Genomic DNA, 22,815 nt, shown 5'->3' with positions numbered 1-22,815 from the left:
CCACACAGACAGAGCCTCGAGAGCCTGGACTGACACTCCACAGACAGAGCCTCGAGAGCCTGGACTTACACTCCACACAGACAGAGCCTCGGGAGCCTGGACTTACACTCCACACAGACAGAGCCTCGGGAGCCTGGACTTACACTCCACACAGACAGAGCCTCGGGAGCCTGGACTGACACTCCACACAGACAGCTGGGAGCCTAGACTGACACTCCACACAGACAGAGCCTCGGAAGCCTGGACTGACACTCCACACAGACAGCTGGGAGCCTGGAAAGACACTCCACACAGACAGCTGGGAGCCTGGAAAGACACCCCACACAGACAGCTGGGAGCCTGGAAAGACACTCCACACAGACAAAGCTTTGGGAGCCTGGACTGACACTCCACACAGACAGAGCCTCGGGAGCCTGGACTAACACTCCACACAGACAGCTGGGAGCCTGGAAAGACACTCCACACAGACAGAGCCTCGGGAGCAGTCCTGACCTGTGCCTGTGCTGACCTGTGCAAAAATAAACATACACTCTTTGAGACTGTGCTTTTTGAACGATTTCTCTGATGTAAATGTAATTTCAGGGGAATAACCTAGGGGTTTTGGAGTGTGGAAAATAGCTGCTATAATAACTGTGTTGAAATAACTCCTCAATACAAGCCTGGAGTATCATTAATCAAATATTCTGGCTAACTTTATTACTAAATCCAGTGTGAGCCATCGTGAGTCACATAGCAAATTAACAAATTGTCATGACTATAATTGGGAACTCTAATTAAAATCTACTTATACCTTAATGTGCCAAAGACTGATCATGAACCGTAACTGTTTCTCTCAGACATGCAATTTTAACAGCGTTAACTTGATCATCTATCACAGCCTGACCAAACCTATTTTGAGAGTATGGAATGGTTTGACAATGGAGTTAATATTTAGGATAGAATTGGCATCGAAAGATAAAAGTGCTGCAATGTCTACAAGCCAGGGTCTATCTCTCTTTCTGCCTGACAAGTCAGAGACCCTGACATCGGTTAGTTCATATAGAATCTAAAATACAACCTATGAGTGTGTGGGGCCACAATAAGAAACTATTTGAGGGCATTAAGAGTAAAAATCAATAGTGCCCTATGAGAGTGAGTGGAGTGACCAGGCAGGCAGAGAGGATTGATGGATCTCTGCAGGTCCTTATAGAGCTGGTGTGGGTGGCCTGGCGGGTGGCCTGGTGGGCCGGCATGCTGCTGTGCTGAGCTGAGCCACTGTGGCCATAGAGCCAGAGACACACTGTGTGGCAGCGTCTGGATGAGTCTACAGCGCTGATGGAGTGGGGGATCAATAGTGTAGTTAGTTACAAAAGATGCTATTTCACAAGCCAGTGGCCAGCGGCCGCCCGAGTCAGCTGGCCCCGATACCTGTTTGTTAACAAGTGACTGCAGGCAGAGAAAGCACATCCGACGCCCCGCTGGCAGCAGCCAACACACCCTTAATTGGCTTTTAGTGCGGCCTCCAGGAGAGAGAAAGAGAGAGCCCAGAGCCAGAAACAGCAGTCCATTATCAGGGGTATTGATGATGACTGTGATTCCATCAGTTCATCTTTTCCTGAACTAAAAAGGCCCTCATCCCCGTGCTGTGGAAGAACCCCTGGCTCCCTGACTCTGGTGCCGTCTTGCTCCTGTCCTTTGTGTGATGGGATGGGAGTGATAAACAGTTCTGTGGGAGGCTGGGAGTGATGGATAGTTCTGAGGGAGGCTGGGACTGATGGACATTTTTTAGGGAGCCTGGGAGTGATGGACAGTTTTGAGGGAGCCTGGGAGTGTTGGACAGTTTTGAGGGAGCCTGGGAGTGACGGACAGTTTTGAGGGAGCCTGGGAGTGATGGATAGTTCTGAGGGAGCCTGGGAGTGATGGACAGTTCTGAGGGAGCCTGGGAGTGATGGACAATTTTGAGGGAGCCTGGGAGTGATGGACAGTTTTGAGGGAGCCTGGGTCTGGGAGTGATGGAGAGTTCTGGGGGAGGAGTCAGAAGCAGGAAGTGTTTCCATTATCTCTCCTTCTTTACCACAGACTAGACCAGAGAGAGCTGCCACTGCACAGGGCAGATATTGGTAAGACCTTTATGAAAGGGAACCTATCAACGCCATCAGATTTCTTTTAGCATATTACTTTCATTACAGTGTCTGTTGTGAGCTAGATAATTACACAAAGGGTTTTTTCAGTTGTAGTTTTTTGGAATTGAAGTTTCTAATAGGACCCCTCTTATGTCCCTCACCAGGCTGGTCCTCTCTACGTTTCCACTCCTCTTTCTCCAGCCGCACAACGTCCTCTGGATTGGTGGGTTTTCCCAGCTCGTCTCGTGGGATGATCAGCCCATGGAAAGGACACTATGGGAATCAGACATTCGTGGCCTCATCAACAACGATCCTCTACACGTCACTTTCACTCTAATTCTGACTAACTGCAAAGCCTCACTTACTGGTATCTAAACGTATTACCAATAGAATATATACAAAAATAGAAATTACAATGACAATTGTAATACTTTCACCAAAAACTTAAACGCTCACCTTGACTCGGTCCTGGCGTTCACAGAGGGCTCCGTTGGGCATGGGGGTTTTGCACCTGTGCTTGACGGGCTGGAAGCGGCCAGCGAACGTGATGTACCTGGACTTCATCTGGGCAGCCAGCTCCTTATTCTCCACCTCTTCCTCTACCTCGTTGGGAACCCAGAACTGGTGCTGGGAGCTATTCCTGGACACCAGGATAGAGGGAGGGGTGTGAAGAACTGTCCATGTACACGGACCTGCTCTTTACTAATATCAATCTGTAGCAATGTTATAGCTATTAGCTGAGAATTTAGTCAGAAGTATTATGGGAGAGTCTCTTTTCAGAACTTATAACACTGTTCATCTCTAATAACAGCTTTACAGTGACTCTGAACATACAATAGTGCTCTCTAGTGGCCATATCAACACCAAATGAAAACTTAGTGAAAAGTTCAGTTCTGTGCAGTAGTTCCATTTCAACGTATACTCAATAAAGCATGTTAGTCATGGAGGAAGTTGGGAGTCTGTATGTACTTGATGATTTTGCCTGCAGTGGGTTGCTCCTCTCCCCAGTAGTAGAGGTCCAGACCGAAGGGGATGACTGGAGCTTTGTCCCTGTCCTCACTGGGGTCACTAGCCTGGTATGTGGGGTCCACATGACCTCCTGCTGCAGAGCTAGAGAGAGATGGAAAACAGCAGTCACAAGTCGTTGAGGCTGTGGTTCTTCTCTTTGGTCGAGACAGACATATTTCCAAAGTAGCCGTCCCAAATCCCAATTCATGTGGAACGACACAAGGGAGTTGAAATAGAACAGTGCAATAAACATCTAGAGCTATGAAGTGAAGCAGGGAGGGGTCACCTGGTGCTAGGTGGCTGGGGTAGGAGGCGCTGCTTGAAGAGGCGGAGTGTGGCGGCTGCACAGGTGGGGTCCTGCTCCTCGTCAGTGGCTCTCTTCCTGGGTCTGGAGAGGGTGTGAGAGGCTCCTGTTGCAGGACACTTCACTGGAGGCTGCACCGGCTTCTTACTGGCCACAGAGGTAGAGGGGGACAGCTCTAAACCTGGAATGACCAGTGTCCATACGTTACATATTACATCAAGAACTTCCAAATACTTTTTATATGTACGGATTTATCAAGCACATTCTACTGCTTTAGTGCTGTGTGCTCACTACTCAGCTCAGATAGTCTTGTGGAACAGCTACTTATTTTCCTAGCCTCTTGGAAAACATACGACTCTCCTCTTAAACACACTGGCCGTCCGCTGAATGTCTAAATCCCCATCTGGCCCTGAAGCCTGGAGATGTTGCCCACCCTGCTGTAGGTAATGTTAACACAGTTATGAAGTGAAGGCCAGGGCAGGGAGAGGTGGAGGAGATGCTCTGCCGCTGTGCGTTACCTCCTGGGTGGGCAGAGAGGGGCTGTAGAGGGGCTCGATGAGGGTCAGACTGAGCTTAAAGCTGGAAGAGAGATCACAGCTCTGCTCTAAGCCGCACCTGCCCCAGCCCCATACCGGGACAACTTAAACTTATTAAAACAAATAAATAAAAAATGTTTAAAGAGCAGTTGTTACCTCGCAGAGGACAAAGTGGGAGTTACCTTACAGCTACGCATGTAAGCATCTAACCTCATCTTCATCTCCTCTCCTAGTAACAGACCAGATACATTAGAAAATCCTTTGGAATTAATAAACATTATAAATGACACAAACGTATTTGTGAAAATAATATACCTAAACAATTCCCCCCAACAAGAAAAAGGGGGAAAAGGACAATAAAAGAGAATATAATGTTGGTCACAGGCACAAGTCTTCTTCCTCATCAGAGCCCATTCCCTGCATGACGTAGGCCTATCCCTGGGTTAATCCAAGAGTCCTCCATCGCTCTGACTTACTGCATCGTTCTGTGCAAAGACCCCATCTGAGGAATTGTGAAATACTACCAAATCCTTTCTTTTTCTGTTCAAATTGACCAAAATGGTAGCTATTTGTCTGAAGCAATAAAGTTGCAGGTGTTAAAGAGATAAATCAATAATAGTACATAGAGAGGTCTAGCAGCAGGGAGACACGGCGCTGGGCTGCCAATGGTGGCTATATTGATTTTCCTGAGTTCAGCAGGCCTTGTAATTAAAATGTAAATTTGAGAAAGAGATAACGTCCTGACAGGACTGCTGGGATAAAGGGATAGATAAAAGAGCAGTGGAGAGAATGGAGAAAAAAGAGGAGTGAGAGAGAAAGAGGACAGAGAGAAAGAAAGGGAAAGGCCAAGCTCTTTCTCTCTCTTTGGATCAAAGCTTGGTTTCAAGAGGAAAATAAGAGTTGTTTTCTGAGAAACGGGTTGATGTATTTGATAGATTAAAATGTTAAAATGATTTTTTGTGTGCAAATTCACAAAAATGTTCTCTCTATTTTACTTTCTTAAAATATTTTTCCTAGTAGAGTAGCTACCTTTAATTTATTTGTATTTTTTACTGTTGATTGCACCAGGGCTACAAATATTATTATTTTTGTCCTAAAACTGAATCTTGTATTTTGACTTGTTCCATTGGACTGGCTTCATGTGTACTAAATCCCTGAGGTATCTGAGAAAACATCTAAAGCAGCCAGGAGAAACATCTACAACGTGCCGTTAAAGTCCTCAAGCCGAAATCAATAGAGATCCAGTCAAAACACGGGTACTAAATACATCACATTTAGTACCACTAAAAACACTACTTTGCCAGATTCATTCTGGGACCAAATCATAATTATTTACCCCCAGGAGGACTGCTTCCAATTTAATGAGGAAATATCCCTTATGTAAGTCACAAAGAATCTTGTGAGTGTGTGTGTGTGAGTTCACCTCAGCCTGGCTGTGCTAGGAAGCATGCTCTCTCCCTCCCCACTCCCTGTGGTCTAACCCCCCTACAGAGACTAGGGAGCATGCTCTCTCACTCCCCACTCCCTGTGGTCTAACCCCCCTACAGAGACTAGGGAGCATGCTCTCTCCCTCCCCACTCCCTGTGGTCTAAACCCCCTACAGAGACTAGGGAGCATGCTCTCTCCCTCCCCACTCCCTGTGGTCTAAACCCCCTACAGAGACTAGGGAGCATGCTCTCTCCCTCCCCACTCCCTGTGGTCTAACCCCCCTACAGAGACTAGGGAGCATGCTCTCTCCCTCCCCACTCCCTGTGGTCTAACCCCCCTACAGAGACTAGGGAGCATGCTCTCTCCCTCCCCACTCCCTGTGGTCTAACCCCCCTACAGAAACTAGGGAGCATGCTCTCTCCCTCCCCACTCCCTGTGGTCTAACCTCCCTACAGAGACTAGGGAGCATGCTCTCTCCCTCCCCACTCCCTGTGGTCTACCCCCCCCCCCTACAGAGAGACTGAGGCTAGGTGGATGTTGTAAATTACAGCACTGGGCTAATAGGAGCTCATTAACAGCATTGCATTGTTAATTTTCCATGGCTTCCACAGATCACTTCATAGATCACTCATCAAAGTAGCCTGCCCGGCCATGCTACAGACTTTGTAGACTGGTTCCTATTCACTTTAAGAACATTAAATAAACCAATCAAGGCACTGGACAACACACAAGGAGGACGGTTCTAGGGCTAATCAGATAACAAATCTAATTAAAGTGACATGGTCAGTTTCGTTTGAAAATGTGATGACGAGGAATTAGGTGGAAAATGTCATGTGAACCCAAAACATGAATTTATTTATATTTAACCTTTATTTAACTAGGCAAGTCAGTTATTATCAGTTTCTTATTTACAATGATGGCCTAGGAACAGTGGGTTAAACTGCCTTGTTCAGGGCAGAATGACAGATTTTTACCTTGTCAGCTCGGGGATTCGATCTAGCAACCTTTCGGTTACTGGCCCAACGCTCCAACCACTAGGCTACCTTAAGGCTGAATCTGAGCACTCAATGTATATTGAAACAAGATGTCTTTGATCACATGTCCAGAAAGGATTCAATTTGAACTTCTTTAGCCAGCAGGTATAAAAGGAGAAATCTTCAGTTCAAACAACAACAAAGCGGTCAGCCCCGCCTCTGTTTTGGTAAACAGCTGAGGGATGGAGCTGGAAAAACGTAACCACTCAAATTCATAGACAGAGCTTCGGATGCGAGGACTGACCATCCCTGAGAACAAAATGACAGTTTTAAACATGTTTTGAGGCTATACAGTGTTTGCATTGCTTACAAAAAAAGACAACAAGCTTATATTTTGGGTTCTGATGGAGTATGACAATTGAACTAAGCATGAGGCATTTTGAAGTTATATTCTTCAAGAATCAATTGGTGTATATCACTAATTTGAAAGTAAAAAAATGGATGTAGCAATTGCAGATTGCCCCTTTGTCAACTATTATGACATAGTGTCAGTTGGAGACAAGGCTGTTATAATCCACTTGCATTACAGACAACCTCTGACCTCTGTGCATGGCACGTTTTGTTACAGCCTTGCAACCATATATCAATCTTGAGGCCATTAGCAATTACACAGACTGGGAAAATGAACTTCTGGCTATAGAACTGGAACAAACCGGTTTGCTGTCAGCGATGGAAGACATTTTATAGAACATTGGTCATAAATCATATAAGGGGATTTAGCACAGGTAAATTAGCAATTATGTTACTTACCATTGGTGAGCAGTTTGGATAATTGAGTACAATGCTGAAGTACTTTTGAACATCTGAAGTTAAAACCAGCCAGGAACGTGCCTGAGCCAGGAACGTGCCTGAGTCCTAACCTACGACCTTTACCAAAACTGCACACGTTGGGCTTTAAACAATCACTCTACAAACAAACCAGCTTTTAGAGGCATTCTTTGGCACCTTCCTCATGTTTATCTGAACCAATCCAATCAATAGTATGTGATGTGTGTGTGGTGATATCCTGAGGCGAGGGTGAGAGCTTACTGGGATTACTCTTCATTATGCTCTTCTCAGATGCTGTTTGTATGGCTGTGACCCTGTTGTGTATGCACCTGCCCCTGGTCCTCTGCAGCTGAGCAAACTCACCGTACTCCTCCCGTAGATGGTCTGGAATGTGGGGTTCAAAACCCTCCTTCTCCGGAACCTCCTCAAAGTCATCATCGTCGTCATCACTGCCCTCCGGCGCTTTCATCTAGTGGATGGGAAGAGGGTGTCTTTGTAAGTACAGGGTCAGCTCAACATGGTTGACTGACTATGGAAAGGACCGCTTCACCATTCGGGCTCCCGAGTGGCGCAGGCACTGCATCTAGTGCGGGCACTGCATCTAGTGCGTCACTACAGACACCCTGGTTCGAATCCAGGCTGTATCACAACCGGCCGTGATTGGGAGTCCCATAGGGCGGCATACAATTGGCCCAGCGTCGTCCGGGTTTGGCCGGTGTAGGCCGTCATTGTAAATAAGAATTTGTTCTTAACTGACTTGCCTAGTTAAATAAAAGGTTAAAAATAAAATAAACTACTAAATGGTAATGCAATGTAGCTAGTTAGACATTTTATTATAAGCTAACAATACATGAGAAAGACTATCCTTACTTGCCTAACATAAAACTAGGCCTCTTCCTAGGACCACAATAATCAAACAGCACCGTCCGTATTCTCCATGCCCCTGCATCACTAGAAGTAAACCGAGACTCTCTTCTCTCCCAGTCTTCCTCAAGTCCCCCGTCTTCCTCAAGTCCCCCGTCTTCCTCAAGTCCCCTACCCCCTCTCCTCTCTGCTGTCTCTGTGTTTGTTTGCAGACAGGTTACAGAGGAATTAGGACCTCATCAGCAGTTCCCCGGTTGCTGATTATCACTCAAATGGTATCCCCCACGGCCCTCAGGGTGTTCACAAGATTTACAGCGCCCGAACGGCTAACTCGGCAGTAACGTGGGACGTCTTCACATTTTAATTCAAAGCCTTAATGGAATTTCCACTTGACCACATCCAATTTTTTTCCGCTTCCTTTTGACGTAGTGGTTTATTTGACCACTGTGCCATCTAATTGTCAGTGCGTATAACAGCGCTTGTTTAGTTAATTTTGTCATTGAGGTTAAGGGAGACAGAGAGGGAGATTTACATAGAGTTTCTCCAGGAGGCAACTTAGTTATTTTTCACCAGTAACTGTAATTGATACAATATGATTGACTAAGGTAGTGCTTTTCAAACAGACAACTTAAAAGTTTACAAATGATCTGAAAAGACAACATGTATTAGTTGTAAAGGTATCTAAAGGCTGTTGTTAACCTTTAGATACATTTGCTCAACTACCCACCCTTCCCCAGTTTGCACATAAGCACCTCTCTGTTCTGGCCAATCCACTCACCTAATACCCAAATCTTAGCCTATCCTTTATTCCTGAAAGAAGAGGAAATAAAACTGTTGGAAGCAATAGGCTGTCCAACAGATGGAGCGATAAGTGTACTGTGGCCCTGATTCACAGGTGTGGGAGAGGTGTCTGTGTGCGGAGCTGATAAGGAACCCGAGACAGGCTAGTCAGAGAAAGTCCGGGTCACCAAGCGATATGGAGGGCTCTCACCTCTGAGCCAGCCAGCTGTATTTCCTCAACACAATCGCTTTCGGGAGATCTACTCAACAAGAGCTGAGAGGACTAGGTGGTAACCACCGGCCTAGGTATTAGGCTTCCAACCATAATCACTACCAAATAAACCCCCCAAGTCTGATTACTCAGGCTGTGTACTTGACTATTTATTACGTCCCACTTCTCAGACAACAGGGCATGAGTTGGATGAAACTAAACTGATGCTGGTATAGATGAGTGGCCACCGTGTCCATGTCTGCCTGTCTGTTAGAAGATGCTGCTGAGAACAAAGAAGGTGGTGTGCATGGTTCAGGACAGGAGGTGATGGTCTCCTCCTCTCCTCTGCCTGGAGCCTCTACCTGCACATGCTCATCTATCACCCAGCCTGTACGTTTTGCTATCACTCTAACACTAATCAAAAGAGAAAACTGTCACCGGCGCTGACCTGTGGAACCTCCCAATTACGCTCTTCAGGAATGACAGGGGCACTTAACTCCCCAGGAGAGTAAATGACCACCATCAATCATGGCGGAATAACAATGAGCTGCCTTGGCCGCAAATTATTTTTTGGGTATAGAATCCGAGCAGGGGAATTTATGAAAAGTGAAAAGCAACCCAAGGCTTTTTTCTCTCCTCCTCCTCCTCCTCCCCTCTCTAAGGGAGGCTGTTCTGTTCTGCTCTGCCTGGGGGATGAAGCGAAGCCAGCATCGCCGCTAAACAGAATTTATGCCTTTTAATTTACTCAAAAAGGTAGTTAACCATTCCCTGCGCTACAACGCATAACAGAATGCCATTTAAATATAGGGGTCATTTTCATAAAATATTACCCATAATTCTCATGTCCTTGGTTTGTCTAGGGCACGCCACGTATGAGCCACTGTTTCACGCACGCCTTTCCATTTATTCAGCTTAATTGCTTTCATGATTACCTTTATGTCAAGTAGTACAGGTAGATCAAAGCTTGCTTTTTATTTCTCTTATTGCCCCTCTCATTTTATTTTTCATTACCGCATGTGAGCGGTGTTGAATATGGCAGATTAGGGTCTAAACTGTCTTTGGATGAGGTCTAAATTACTCCCTGTTATCGCTTTCAACAGGGAGACGAGCCACAGTAATGTACCTGCTGCTCAGAGAGCAGCCACAGTAATGTACCTGCTGCTCAGAGAGCAGCCACAGTAATGTACCTGCTGCTCAGAGAGCAGCCACAGTAATGTACATGCTGCTCAGAGAGCAGCCACAGTAATGTACCTGCTGCTCAGAGAGCAGCCACAGTAATGTACCTGCTGCTCAGAGAGCAGCCCCAGTAATGTATATGCTGCTCAGAGAGCAGCCACAGTAATGTGCATGTTGCTCAGAGAGCAGCCACAGTAATGTACATGCTGCTCAGAGAGGAGCCACAGTAATGTGCATGTTGCTCAGAGAGCAGCTACAGTAATGTGCATGCTGCTCAGAGAGGAACCACAGTAATGTACATGCTGCTCAGAGAGCAGCCCCAGTAATGTATATGCTGCTCAGAGAGCAGCCACAGTAATGTGCATGTTGCTCAGAGAGCAGCCACAGTAATGTACATGCTGCTCAGAGAGGAGCCACAGTAATGTGCATGTTGCTCAGAGAGCAGCTACAGTAATGTGCATGTTGCTCAGAGAGCAGCCACAGTAATGTACATGTTGCTCAGAGAGCAGCCACAGTAATGTACATACTGCTCAGAGAGCAGCCACAGTAATGTACATGCTGCTCAGAGAGCAGCCACAGTAATGTACCTGCTGCTCAGAGAGCAGCCACAGTAATGTACATACTACTCAGAGAGCAGCCACAGTAATGTACCTGCTGCTCAGAGAGCAGCCACAGTAATGTACATGCTACTCAGACAGGCGCCACAGTAATGTACATACTGCTCAGAGAGCAGCCACAGTAATGTACCTGCTGCTCAGAGAGCAGCCACAGTAATGTACATGCTGCTCAGAGAGCAGCCACAGTAATGTACATGCTGCTCAGACAGGCGCCACAGTAATGTACATACTGCTCAGAGAGCAGCCACAGTAATGTACATGCTGCTCAGACAGGTGCCACAGTAATGTACATACTGCTCAGAGAGCAGCCACAGTAATGTACATACTGCTCAGAGAGCAGCCACAGTAATGTACCTGCTGCTCAGAGAGCAGCCACAGTAATGTACATGCTGCTCAGACAGGCGCCACAGTAATGTACATACTGCTCAGAGAGCAGCCACAGTAATGTACATACTGCTCAGAGAGGAGCCACAGTAATGTACATGCTGCTCAGAGAGCAGCCACAGTAATGTACATGTTGCTCAGAGAGCAGCCACAGTAATGTACATGCTGCTCAGAGAGCAGCCACAGTAATGTACATGCTGCTCAGAGAGGAGCCACAGTAATGTACATGTTGCTCAGAGAGGCCAGCTAGATGGTGGTGAATAAGTGGCTCATCCTTCGCCCTGCACTTAATACAACAGACACTTGTGCTTATGAGACACGAAGACCAATTTAATTGTCCCATAATATTACAACAATATCAGATTAAATAGTAATTAACTCATAATTACTGATATGAGAGAGAGAGAGAGAGAGAGAGAGAGAGAGAGAGAGAGAGAGAGAAAAAAAGCAAAAGAGCAGTATGGTTTTGAAATGATACTTGAAGAAATGAAGGATATTTTCCTCTATTTCATAGAATGTGATACTGGTTTCTAATATAATAATGGTTTCTAATATAATAATGGATTTGGTAACACTTTAGTTTGTACTCTCTCTCCCTTTCCCTGTTTGGGGGTAGAATCCGCTAAGTTAGAATAGAGTTGTTAAAGCGATCATAATATGTTCATGACACATATTGAAACCTGTTGTGACATATATTGTGTTATTTTATGGCTGGTTATATGACACCTACAGAAGAGTGTAAAAACCTACAAAACCTACTACACAAGGCAAAACATTCCATTACATCATAGCCTACATGTCAACAGTATGTTTATGTTATATAACATTTTCTGAAATTGACCATATTAAATTAACATTGTAATTGCGCACACATTGATGTCAGACATGCGCCTACCCCAATGCTCTGTTGCTGATGACTGGTATGAATGCAGGAGGAGATCTCAGGAGGAGGACAAGACACCCTCTTTTTGACTGATATAAAGGCATGTACATGATAGGCCTATCTGGCTTATATGATTATGATGGTCATAATGCTTCTTGACAGTGCCATAGTGTATTTTTTTTAGTCCAAGTAAAGTGACACAGGATGGTCATAATGCTTCATGACAGTGTCATGAAGTGTATTATCTACAAGTTATTTAAAATATGACAACAACAAAGGATTTAAGAAACAAACTTTCAAACGAAAGGAAACTTCTTGACAGGAAAAAAACTAATTTGAATAAATGTGGGTTTGACCCTTTTATGTAGGTGTCATAACCAGCCATAAAATGCAATATATGTCACAAAAGGTGTAAATATATGGGTCATGACAGTGGTAATACCATATTATTACAGGTTATGACAAGTTATGTCAGCTGTTATGACATGGTTATGACCGTGTTATAACGTGTCATGACACAGTGTAAAGTGTTACCACAATGGTAAAGTACGAGACAGCCAAATCCCCCAACCTAATGTTTACCATAGAAATGATCGCTTTAAAAACTCTATTCTAACTTAGCGGATTCCACCCTCAAACTCAGGGAAAAGGAGACAAAGTGCAATCCACACGTTCTACATTACTCCAGGCCCAGGTACAGTCTTTCATTTCCAGTAGCTAGCAATTGTGGAAAAGGAGATTGCTATTTTGTTTATACCAGTTGTCTTCTTTAATCCAAAGCAGTTATTTCTCCGTTGATAGATTAAAACCCCATGGAATAATATTACCAGCCCACTAGAAATTCCTGGTTGTCAGACATTCTTTTAGTTTTAATTCTGCAGTGATAAAATCAGGACTGCAATCTTGAGATGGCAGCGTTGTAACTCTTATACAGGGGTGTGCATGGGGAGGAGAAACATTTTGCTGACACAAGCCTATCTAAAACATGGGCTCTATCCCTTATCCCCACCTTTGCATTTAAAAACAGACCTTTTTCCTATCCTGTACAACGTATAAAGAAAATCACTCTTACAAAATACTCCAGGACAGTTCCCCTAGATAATATTTTTTATTTTAAGTTAACTATACGGATATCTTCCCTTGAATGGTCTACATAGCAAATATAGCAGCTTTAGGCTACAACTGCGGTGTTAATTGTTACTTATTTATTCCTTTGTATTTCAGAGATAATAATTGTATGTCATTCAATCAGGAAAATGGGTGTTCTTTTTTCATTCAAAAAAATATCAAATTATACACATTTCCCTAATTAGGCTAATTTAAAATCTGCAAAGGTGTCCATGATACATTTTAGAGACAGAAGCAGGCGCATTAAATAAGAATATGATCCATTCCTTCCCAGTACTACTTGGCATGCCATTCCGTCCCAGTGCTACTTGGCGTGCCATTCCTTCCCAGTCCTACTTGGCGTGCCATTTCCTTCCCAGTCCTACTTGGTGTGCCATTCTGTCCCAGTGCTACTTGGCGTGCCATTCCTTCCCAGTGCTACTTGGCGTGCCATTCCTTCCCAGTGCTACTTGGCGTGCCATTCCTTCCCAGTGCTACTTGGCGTGCCATTCCTTCCCAGTGCTACTTGGCGTGTCATTCCTTCCCAGTGCTACTTGGCGTGCCATTCCTTCCCAGTCCTACTTGGCGTGCCATTCCTTCCCAGTGCTACTTGGCGTGTCATTCCTTCCCAGTGCTACTTGCCATGTCATTCCTTCCCAGTGCTACTTGGCGTGTCATTCCTTCCCAGTGCTACTTGGCATGCCATTCCTTCCCAGCGCTACTTGGCGTGTCATTCCTTCCCAGAGCTACTTGGCGTGTCATTCCTTCCCAGTGCTACTTGGCGTGCCATTCCTTCCCAGTGCTACTTGGCGTGCCATTCCTTCCCAGTGCTATTTGCCGTGTCATTCCTTCCCAGCGCTACTTGGCTTTGAAACATCCAGGGTGAACTATGGATTGGCCATGTCCAAACCTCCGTCCCTTCCCCCAGTGAAAGGTGTAGGTGAGGTTCTGGTTATATATCCACCACTTACTGGAAAAAACACCCTTCAGGGGGCTAAAGTGCTCCCTGTGCCCTCCAATATATTTTCTATGGTCTAATTAATTGTGTAAGCAATCTCAATGACTTTGTGCCCTGGGAAGCGCCCGCTCCAGTGTACTCCTTAAGTCTGTTATCCTTTAAAAAAAATATCTTAGGAGGCAACGTCAGACAACTCAACTCAACTTCATTTGTCTTTTGGCAAGTTTGATGGCTATGCATTTAAAAACCCATTCAATCTTATAAACCAAAAATGTTATGTACTCAGCTGTGATGGTCCTTCGTTCATCTGCTATTTATATGCTAATATCCACTCTCACTGGAAGGTAATTATTACAGCAAACCAATAACTCAGGTGTATGGGCTGCTGGAGCAAGGCGGCTGGGCCAGGGGAATGCCCGGCCAGGGGAATGGAATTAAGCGCTGCGAGTCGGTCGGTCGGAGGACACACTCAAGACTGCTGGAGGTGAAAAACTCTTTAAGTTGTCCTCCATTGTCTATGCAGACAATGTAATGCCCCTCACTGCCAGGCTGTCCCTTGTGGCTGTAAGACAGCATTCAGTCTCAGAAACACACAAGTCCACAGACAGACAGACAGACACCATCTCCTCAGTATATTACATTATGCATTACTGTGGAGGGAGAATGTGTTCTGTGAAGATTGTAAAGGCTTTAATGCAAGAATCATTTAAATGCATTTACTTTCTTTACATAAGAAAATGTAGCCTGACGCAAAATGTGCTTTGGTCTTGGAAAGCATTTCCAGTCACATAGTGATTGATGTTAATGAGTATTTCCACCATGCATATATAGCCTAGCTACTATTCGATTGGTTCTGTGGTCAAGAGCCATGTCCAAATACTATGTGGTACTTTGTAGCAGCATTTGATAAAAAGAGTTTCTGTCATAAAGTAATGAAGTGAGAAAAGGCCTATTGGGTAAATAAGATTCAACGGGAGGGAGAGGATCTGACATGAAGACAAACAGAAGGGGGACTGAGGGATGCTTTGGGGACGTGGAGATAGGTACCAGCCAATAGTAAATGGTCCATATTCCAGACCTACTACCGGACTGGGTGTCTGGGGGATACACTAATGAGGGCCCCTTAGGGGCCTCCCCCGGGACCTCATCCTGGAGGGGACCGCCAGGTCACCTGACAGATGAAGTTATATATGTCTACATCCTCCAAACGACACTGTCAGCTTCCCCAATGTCTTTATCCTGAACGTCTGGAACAGGCAGAGTGGGCCAACCAGCGACGTGACACGGGCGCAATCATAGGATGATGAGACTATTACTTAGCCCATCTGATGAATATATTTGAACTATGTCTAGATAAATGCATGCTGAAAGTGGTTCACATTAAATAGGCCCAGTCTCTGAACATCATAAAGATAATGACATTCGGGGATATAACAACAGTTATCCTGCTTACTGATCTCAAATGAGTGATCATGTGCTTGACTGAACCCTGTACAGATCAGTGGTCAGTGTGGATCAGGAGTGCAGAGGGTGAAGACAGACTAGGCCTGCCAAGCCTCTCCGTTAGCTCCCAGACAGAGTGTGGAGTGGTGCTAACATTAATACCAGTCAGTCTGTAGATATTGTACACACGGCCTGATCAGGTGAGGATGAAGCACAGAACAGGCAGGGGGAAAGACTCTCTCTGTTTATCTCCAGTTTCCCAATGTGAAAAACAGAGAGACATCAATTACTGCTCTTCCTCCTGGTCCTGATAAGATGCCTTATCTGGGTAAACAACGCAATATTCATCCCATGCTGCATGTTCAACGTGTGGGGAGGGGGTTGAAAAGGTGCCTGCTTTACAAATACTCCCTTCTTTACCATAAACCTCAGTGACCAATAATTAAAGGTGCTTAAATGAGATCCAGCCAGCTGCAGAGTGCTGGTGTCAGACACATCCACCTCTTCCATTTATCAAATGGGTGCCACTGCCAGCAGACAGAGAGAGAGAGAGAGGAGGGGTACTGCTGGAAGAAGGATACTGCTAGAAGAAGAGGGATACTGCTGGAGGAAGAGGGATACTGCAGTACAGCAGGCACTCAGTCTGGATGTGGGTTAAGGTTTGGCCCTTTCATTTACAATAGGACTAGGATGGAGAAGTGGGTCCTACATGGAGTATGGATTGCTCAATCAAATATCAAATTGATGTCAAGAGTACATTTTAATTAAAGCAGTTTTCATGGATACGTTTAAAACAAGCATACTTTGCTTTCTGTTGTACTCACTGAAGCCCGATAGAGAATTAACGCAACATATAATTAAAACGTAACATAAATTATCCAAATCCATGATTGGATCTCATAAATGTTTCTGTGTTATGTTATGCAACTGTGAGGAGGTACAATGTAGTGTAGTCCTGCAGGCTGAAGCCATACAAATATACTAACTACAAGGCTATTAAGGGTTGAGTTGTTTTGGTAATTACTTTGTTCCTTGACTTCACGTCTATGTTTTTATGTCAGTGGAGTGAGAAGCAGCTAAACTACCATCTTTACCTTTTGGATTTCTCAATTTTACTCCCAATCAGCACGGGTTTATTGAGTCGAAAAAGCAATCACATCCTTGTCAGAGCCCCGATAAAGCGAATACAGTAATGAAATGCTTTTAAGGGTAAAAAGGAAAAACTAATTATGATAAAGGACTTTAAGTTGTTGCTTTATCACACGGCATTGGAAATGTTGTCTGACAGTGATAAACCTTTACAGGTAGCAGTATGGCGCTCTGTCACTGTCACTTCTCCGCGTTCCCTCAAACGCAACGCTCTCGCTCGCTCTCCCTGCCCAGTTAAAAAGGGACATCAGGTGTCATAATGATGAGTCTCATAACTGCTAGGTATGCGTAGTATTCCAGAGAGGGAGAGAAATGGTTCTGTCTATTAATACCTAAAGCCCTGCCTCTCCATTCTCTCTCGCTGTGCTAATCTCAGCCTGATGCGTTCCATTTCAATACCGCTATCATACCTCGCACAAATGTCCAACTATTCATTTTTTTAATACAACTACTGTGGTTCTTCCACTTCCAGGCCCTGAAACTATTTAAAATAAAAGACATTACAGAAGTGCTGAACATGGAATTAGATTTTAGGGACTTTTGCCTTCAGGTGTTAATGGTATTGAGGCCATGGACAACATGTCAATGATGCCGCTCACTTTTTCCAATGAGAAAATCAATAACAATAACATGTGGGATTTCACAGTTTTCAGAGAAGATCTGAACATAAATATGTAAAAGTGAAGAGGATAAAGATGTCTGTATTAAAAACACAGCAATTGATGCATACTGCATTAGTGCAATCTACTTACTTGTATTTAAAAAATGATTTTACCTGTGGATAATACAGACCACACACAGATATCTGCACACTGACGTTTGTTAAATGATCCTCAGTACCGTACTGATAGTTGTCAACCCCTCGAGCCAGGCCGTTAACCCACTGTTCCCCGGGAACCGAAAACGTGGATGGCGATTAAGCCACCTCTCTGATTCAGAGGGGTTGGGTTAAATGCAGAAGACACATTTCAGTTGAATGCATTCAGTTGTACAACTGACTAGGTATCCCCCTTTCCCTACTCGTATGGGGAGGCAGGTAGCCTAGTGGTTAGAGTGTTGGACTAGCAACCGAAAGGTTGCAAGATCGAATCCCCGAGCTGACAGGGTAAAAATGTGTCATTCTGCCCCTGAACAAGGCAGTTAACTCACTGTTCCTAGGCCGTCATTGAAAATAAGAATTTGTTCTTAACTGACTTGCCTAGTTAAATAAAAATAAAAAAGTATGGCAAGTGGCAAACTTCTTCCTCTCTGTGGGTAATACGTTGTGAAATAGTGCCATCTGCTGGTAAAAATATATACTTGCAACCAGGCTGAGAAGTCACATCAACAACTGGACAGTAAAAAGGACGAATGCATGCAAAGAAAAATATGATCTGGATTTCTTGCAAATTACTCTATTGCTTGACACCTGCCCTTCTTGCTAAATAATGTTTTCATTGTACTCACCACTCTGCGATGCCTGGCCTTGTAGTCAATGTGCAGGTCTTCATGTTTCTGGAGAGCTCTCTCCAGTGACGACTTCAAGTCTATGGCACGTCTGAGGAGCGGTTCTGGCACACCCGCCTTGGTGAAAACCTTGGGAGAAAGTATTCAACTTTTTGCCTGTCCTGGAACATGTACACAGGTCCTAAATAGTATCAACATTACTATCAAGCTGTCCTGGAACATGTACACAGGTCCTAAATAGTATCAACATTACTATCAAGCTGTCCTGGAACATGTACACAGGTCCTAAATAGTATCAACATTACTATCAAGCTGTCCTGGAACATGTACACAGGTCCTAAATAGTATCAACATTACTATCAAGCTGTCCTGGAACATGTACACAGGTCCTAAATAGTATCAACATTACTATCAAGCTGTCCTGGAACATGTACACAGGTCCTAAATAGTATCAACATTACTATCAAGCTGTCCTGGAACATGTACACAGGTCCTAAAGGACCATTATTTTGGTTTATCCATGTTTGATGATAGAGAGCATCTTGGCTGGCTACATCACTGCTTGGTACGGCAACTTCAAAGCTAATGCAAGGCGCTACAGAGGGTGGTGAGTACGGCCCAGTACATCACAGAGGCAGAGCTCCCTGCCATCCAGGACCTCTATACCAGGTGGTGTCAGAGGAAGGGCCAAAAAGTTGTCAAAGACTCCAACCACCCAAGTTCTCTCTGCTACCGCACAGCAAGTGGTACCAGTGCACCAAGTCTGGAACCACACACTCACACTGACACCCCAACACACACACACACACACTTACAAACATAGGCTGCTGCTACTGTCATTTATTATTCCTGTTGCCTAGTCATTTTACCCCTACCTATATGTACATATCTACCTCAATTACCTCGTACCCCTGCACATCGACTAGGTACTGGTACTCCCTGTATATAGCCATGTTATTACCTGGTACTCCCTGTATATAGCCATGTTACTACCTGGTACTCCCTGTATATAGCCATGTTACTACCTGGTTCTCCCTGTATATAGCCATGTTACTACCTGGTACTCCCTGTATATAGCCATGTTACTACCTGGTTCTCCCTGTATATAGCCATGTTACTACCTGGTACTCCCTGTATATAGCCATGTTACTACCTGGTTGTCCCTGTATATAGCCTTGTTACTACCTGGTACTCCCTGTATATAGCCTTGTTACTACCTGGTACTCCCTGTATATAGCCATGTTACTACCTGGTACTCCCTGTATATAGCCATGTTATTACCGGGTTCTCCCTGTATATAGCCATGTTACTACCTGGTACTCCCTGTATATAGCCATTTTACTACCTGGTACTCCCTGTATATAGCCATGTTACTACCTGGTACTCTCTGTATATAGCCATGTTACTACCTGGTACTCCCTGTATATAGCCATGTTACTACCTGGTACTCCCTGTATATAGCCATGTTACTACCTGGTACTCCCTGTATATAGCCATGTTACTACCTGGTACTCCCTGTATATAGCCATGTTACTACCTGGCACTCCATGTATATAGCCATGTTACTACCTGGTACTCCCTGTATATAGCCATGTTACTACCTGGTACTCCCTGTATATAGCCATGTTACTACCTGGTACTCCCTGTATATAGCCATGTTACTACCTGGTACTCCCTGTATATAGCCATGTTACTACCTGGTACTCCCTGTATATAGCCATGTTAGTTTTACTCTGTATTGTTATTCACTGGGTATTTATTCCTCGTGTCACTATGATTATTTTTTTTGCCCCTTTTTCTACCCAATTTCGTGATATCCAATTGGTAGTTATAGTCTTGTCCCATCGCTGCAACTCCCGTACAGACTCAGGAGCGACGAAGGTCGAGAACCATGCATCCACCGAAACACGACCCTGCCAAGCCGCAATGTTTCTTGACACACTGCTCACTTAACCCGGAAGCCAGCCGCACCAATGTGTCGGAGGAAACACCGTACACCTGGCGACCGTGTCAGCGTGCATGCGCCCGGCCCGCCACAAGGAGCCGCTAGACCGCGATAGGACAAGGATATCCCGGGCTGGCCAAACCCTCCCCTAACCTGGGATCGAACCCGGATTCTTAAGTAAGCATTTCACTGTTAGTCTACACCTGTTGTTTACTAATAAGCATGTGACAAATACAATTTGATTTGAATGATGTGCACAGCCCACTGTTTTTGAAAATCAGTTGAATTTGAAGCCCTACCTGAACCCAGTACTGGACGACAGGCAGGTGTTTAGTACTGAGCAGTTTGTGCAGGTCCTTCATGGTGTTCACCACTGCTTCATTTTCCTCTGTCTCCTTTAACTTTAAATCTGTGGGGATTGAGGAAAAGTACTGAAAGGTGACATTCCTTCCCTGTCTGGCACATTTAAAAAAAACTGCACTTCTTATTCAGCGTGGTCTTTTTGAAGTGTTGATTAGAACTCTTTCGAGAATTATGTTAAAGGTTATGTGGGTTCCTATAGATGTAACTGTCCTGTGTGAGTGACTACTCACCTGTGGAGAGGTTAAAGGTTACGTGGGTTCCTATAGGTCTAACTGTCCTGTGTGAGTGACTACTCACCTGTGGAGAGGTTAAAGGTTATGTGGGTTCCTATAGATGTACCTGTCCTGTGTGAGTGACTACTCACCTGTGGAGAGGTTAAAGGTTACGTGGGTTCCTATAGGTCTAACTGTCCTGTGTGAGTGACTACTCACCTGTGGAGAGGTTAAAGGTTATGTGGGTTCCTATAGATGTAACTGTCCTGTGTGAGTGACTACTCACCTGTGGAGAGGTTAAATGTTACGTGGGTTCCTATAGGTCTAACTGTCCTGTGTGAGTGACTACTCACCTGTGGAGAGGTTAAAGGTTACGTGGGTTCCTATAGATGTGAGTGACTACTCACCTGTGGAGAGGTTCAGGTCCAGGCTGTATTTGTGAGATATGAGTCCTGTGTTGCGTATGAATGCATCTTCTTCCAGAACATCCTCCATATCGCTGTCTTCATCACTAGGATCCTCTTCCTCCTTCTCCTCATTGGTTTTCGTTGCTGTACTTGTCTCTGGATTCTTGGGTTCCCTCTGGAGCTCCAGGTCTTTACTACAACAGGGCTGTTCGTCTAGGTCACTGGAGGTGCTAGTCTTCTCATTAGGCACAGAAGAGACAGAAACGGTTGAATTATTGGCTGGGGTTGAGGTATCTAGGTCACTGAGGTCAAACTCTACAGGCAGAAGCAACTTCATGCAGTTGTTTATCTCTGTAAGACACTCTTCAATCTCTTCTGAGGCATCTGAGAAGAAGCAACAACAACACAGAAAAGTTAGACATTAACTACACTCAATGCATGAAAACCCTGAACCTGGTGTATAAAGGAAGTGATACAATATAATTATTATAATGATAATAAAAACAATAGTAATAATATGTAAGGTGTGCACCTTCCATTTCCTTGGTGGCCTTTTCAACTTTGTCTTTATAAATCCTCTCCAGTCTTTTCTGTCTCTCCTCCTCTCGTTTCCTCTCAGCTAGTGTTCTGGCCTGAACATCATGAAAGTCCACCTGAAAGGAACACAAACAGCACTTCATTTACTTGTTTTACTGTGACCTTTAAAATTATATAATACGGGTAATCATCCTTCTTACCTTTTTAACCTGCTTGAGAAAGTGGTAGCCCAAGGCCAGTTTCTTATAGGCTTCTCCGTAAGTGGCCTGCCATTCTTGCACAGTTTTGATGGCAATGGTCTTCAGCTTTCGGGCCACCTCTTTGGGTGGTGGCAGAGGCTCATCTGAGTCCGTCTCCACTGTCAGGTCCAGAAACTCCTGGAAGTTGTCCACCAGCAGGACCCTGAAGTGGTGTGAGCGTGTGAAGAGTTCACTGACCATCTGGAAGGCTGACAGGCGGATCTCGGCATGCTCCTGGGCCAGCTGCGTCATGGTCAGGTGGTAGAAGTGCTCAATGTAGTCGTTGGAAACTCTGTTAGAGGAGAAGTTGTGTTTGACAGAATTAAAATTGTACTCATTTGTATGTAAAGTTGAAGCGGAATAAGTAAATTAGCTATAGGAAAGAACTTCCTACTTGCATATCTTTTTCACTTCCTTCAGTTTATTTGGATTTAGTTGTGGTTCCCCAGATGTGGTCAACTCTTCCACGAGCTCTGACAACTTATCTCGTTGTGCGTGTTCCATCCTTTTACCTGAAGCGCTGGGAGATAAACCACGAACAGTAACGGTAGTATGCAAATTAGCACAAATGTAAAAAGCAATGTAGCTAACTAAGCCAACGGTGACACCCCTGGGTATACTTGAATTAAAGTGGTAGCTAATGGCATTTAAAGAGACTAGATAAAACAAACTAGCTATATGCTAGCTGGCAAATACGTAGGCAAAGACCACTTCACGAGCGAGACACATACTAACTCCAGTACAGTACGTCCACATAGATTTCCTTTCAAAATATTTTATGAAGAATTCACGACAGTCGTATTTAATCATAATTCATAATTGTGAGCTTATGAAAGACATTGCTGGCTGCTACAGTGTCTGGTCTTCTAGCTACTGTAGCAAGGTCTGTAGCAAAGACAGCTAGCTAGCTCCTC

At 44.6% G+C, this 22,815-nt stretch overlaps 1 protein-coding gene across 1 annotated transcript in view; it reads right to left on the bottom strand.

Annotated features, from left to right (window-relative positions):
* uvssa (UV-stimulated scaffold protein A) overlaps window positions 1–22,815 on the bottom strand; it is a 25,668-nt gene extending 2,853 nt beyond the window's left edge. Inside the window, exons 1-12 of the mRNA XM_071411358.1 lie at window positions 22,633–22,815; window positions 22,296–22,421; window positions 21,863–22,193; window positions 21,658–21,778; window positions 21,126–21,509; window positions 20,443–20,552; window positions 18,199–18,327; window positions 7,544–7,649; window positions 3,397–3,595; window positions 3,072–3,212; window positions 2,559–2,742; window positions 2,264–2,375 (exon numbers count right to left, since the gene is read on the bottom strand). Of these exons, the coding sequence (XP_071267459.1) occupies window positions 2,264–2,375; window positions 2,559–2,742; window positions 3,072–3,212; window positions 3,397–3,595; window positions 7,544–7,649; window positions 18,199–18,327; window positions 20,443–20,552; window positions 21,126–21,509; window positions 21,658–21,778; window positions 21,863–22,193; window positions 22,296–22,405 (1,927 nt within the window). The 5' untranslated portion in view covers window positions 22,406–22,421; window positions 22,633–22,815. The remainder of the gene's footprint in view (window positions 1–2,263; window positions 2,376–2,558; window positions 2,743–3,071; window positions 3,213–3,396; window positions 3,596–7,543; window positions 7,650–18,198; window positions 18,328–20,442; window positions 20,553–21,125; window positions 21,510–21,657; window positions 21,779–21,862; window positions 22,194–22,295; window positions 22,422–22,632) is intronic.

The sequence above is a fragment of the Salvelinus alpinus genome, chromosome 7 (assembly GCF_045679555.1).
Source record: "Salvelinus alpinus chromosome 7, SLU_Salpinus.1, whole genome shotgun sequence".
Lineage (NCBI taxonomy): Eukaryota > Metazoa > Chordata > Actinopteri > Salmoniformes > Salmonidae > Salvelinus > Salvelinus alpinus.
The sequence above is the reverse complement of the archived record's forward strand: the minus strand, read 5'-3'. Positions and strand labels throughout refer to the sequence as shown.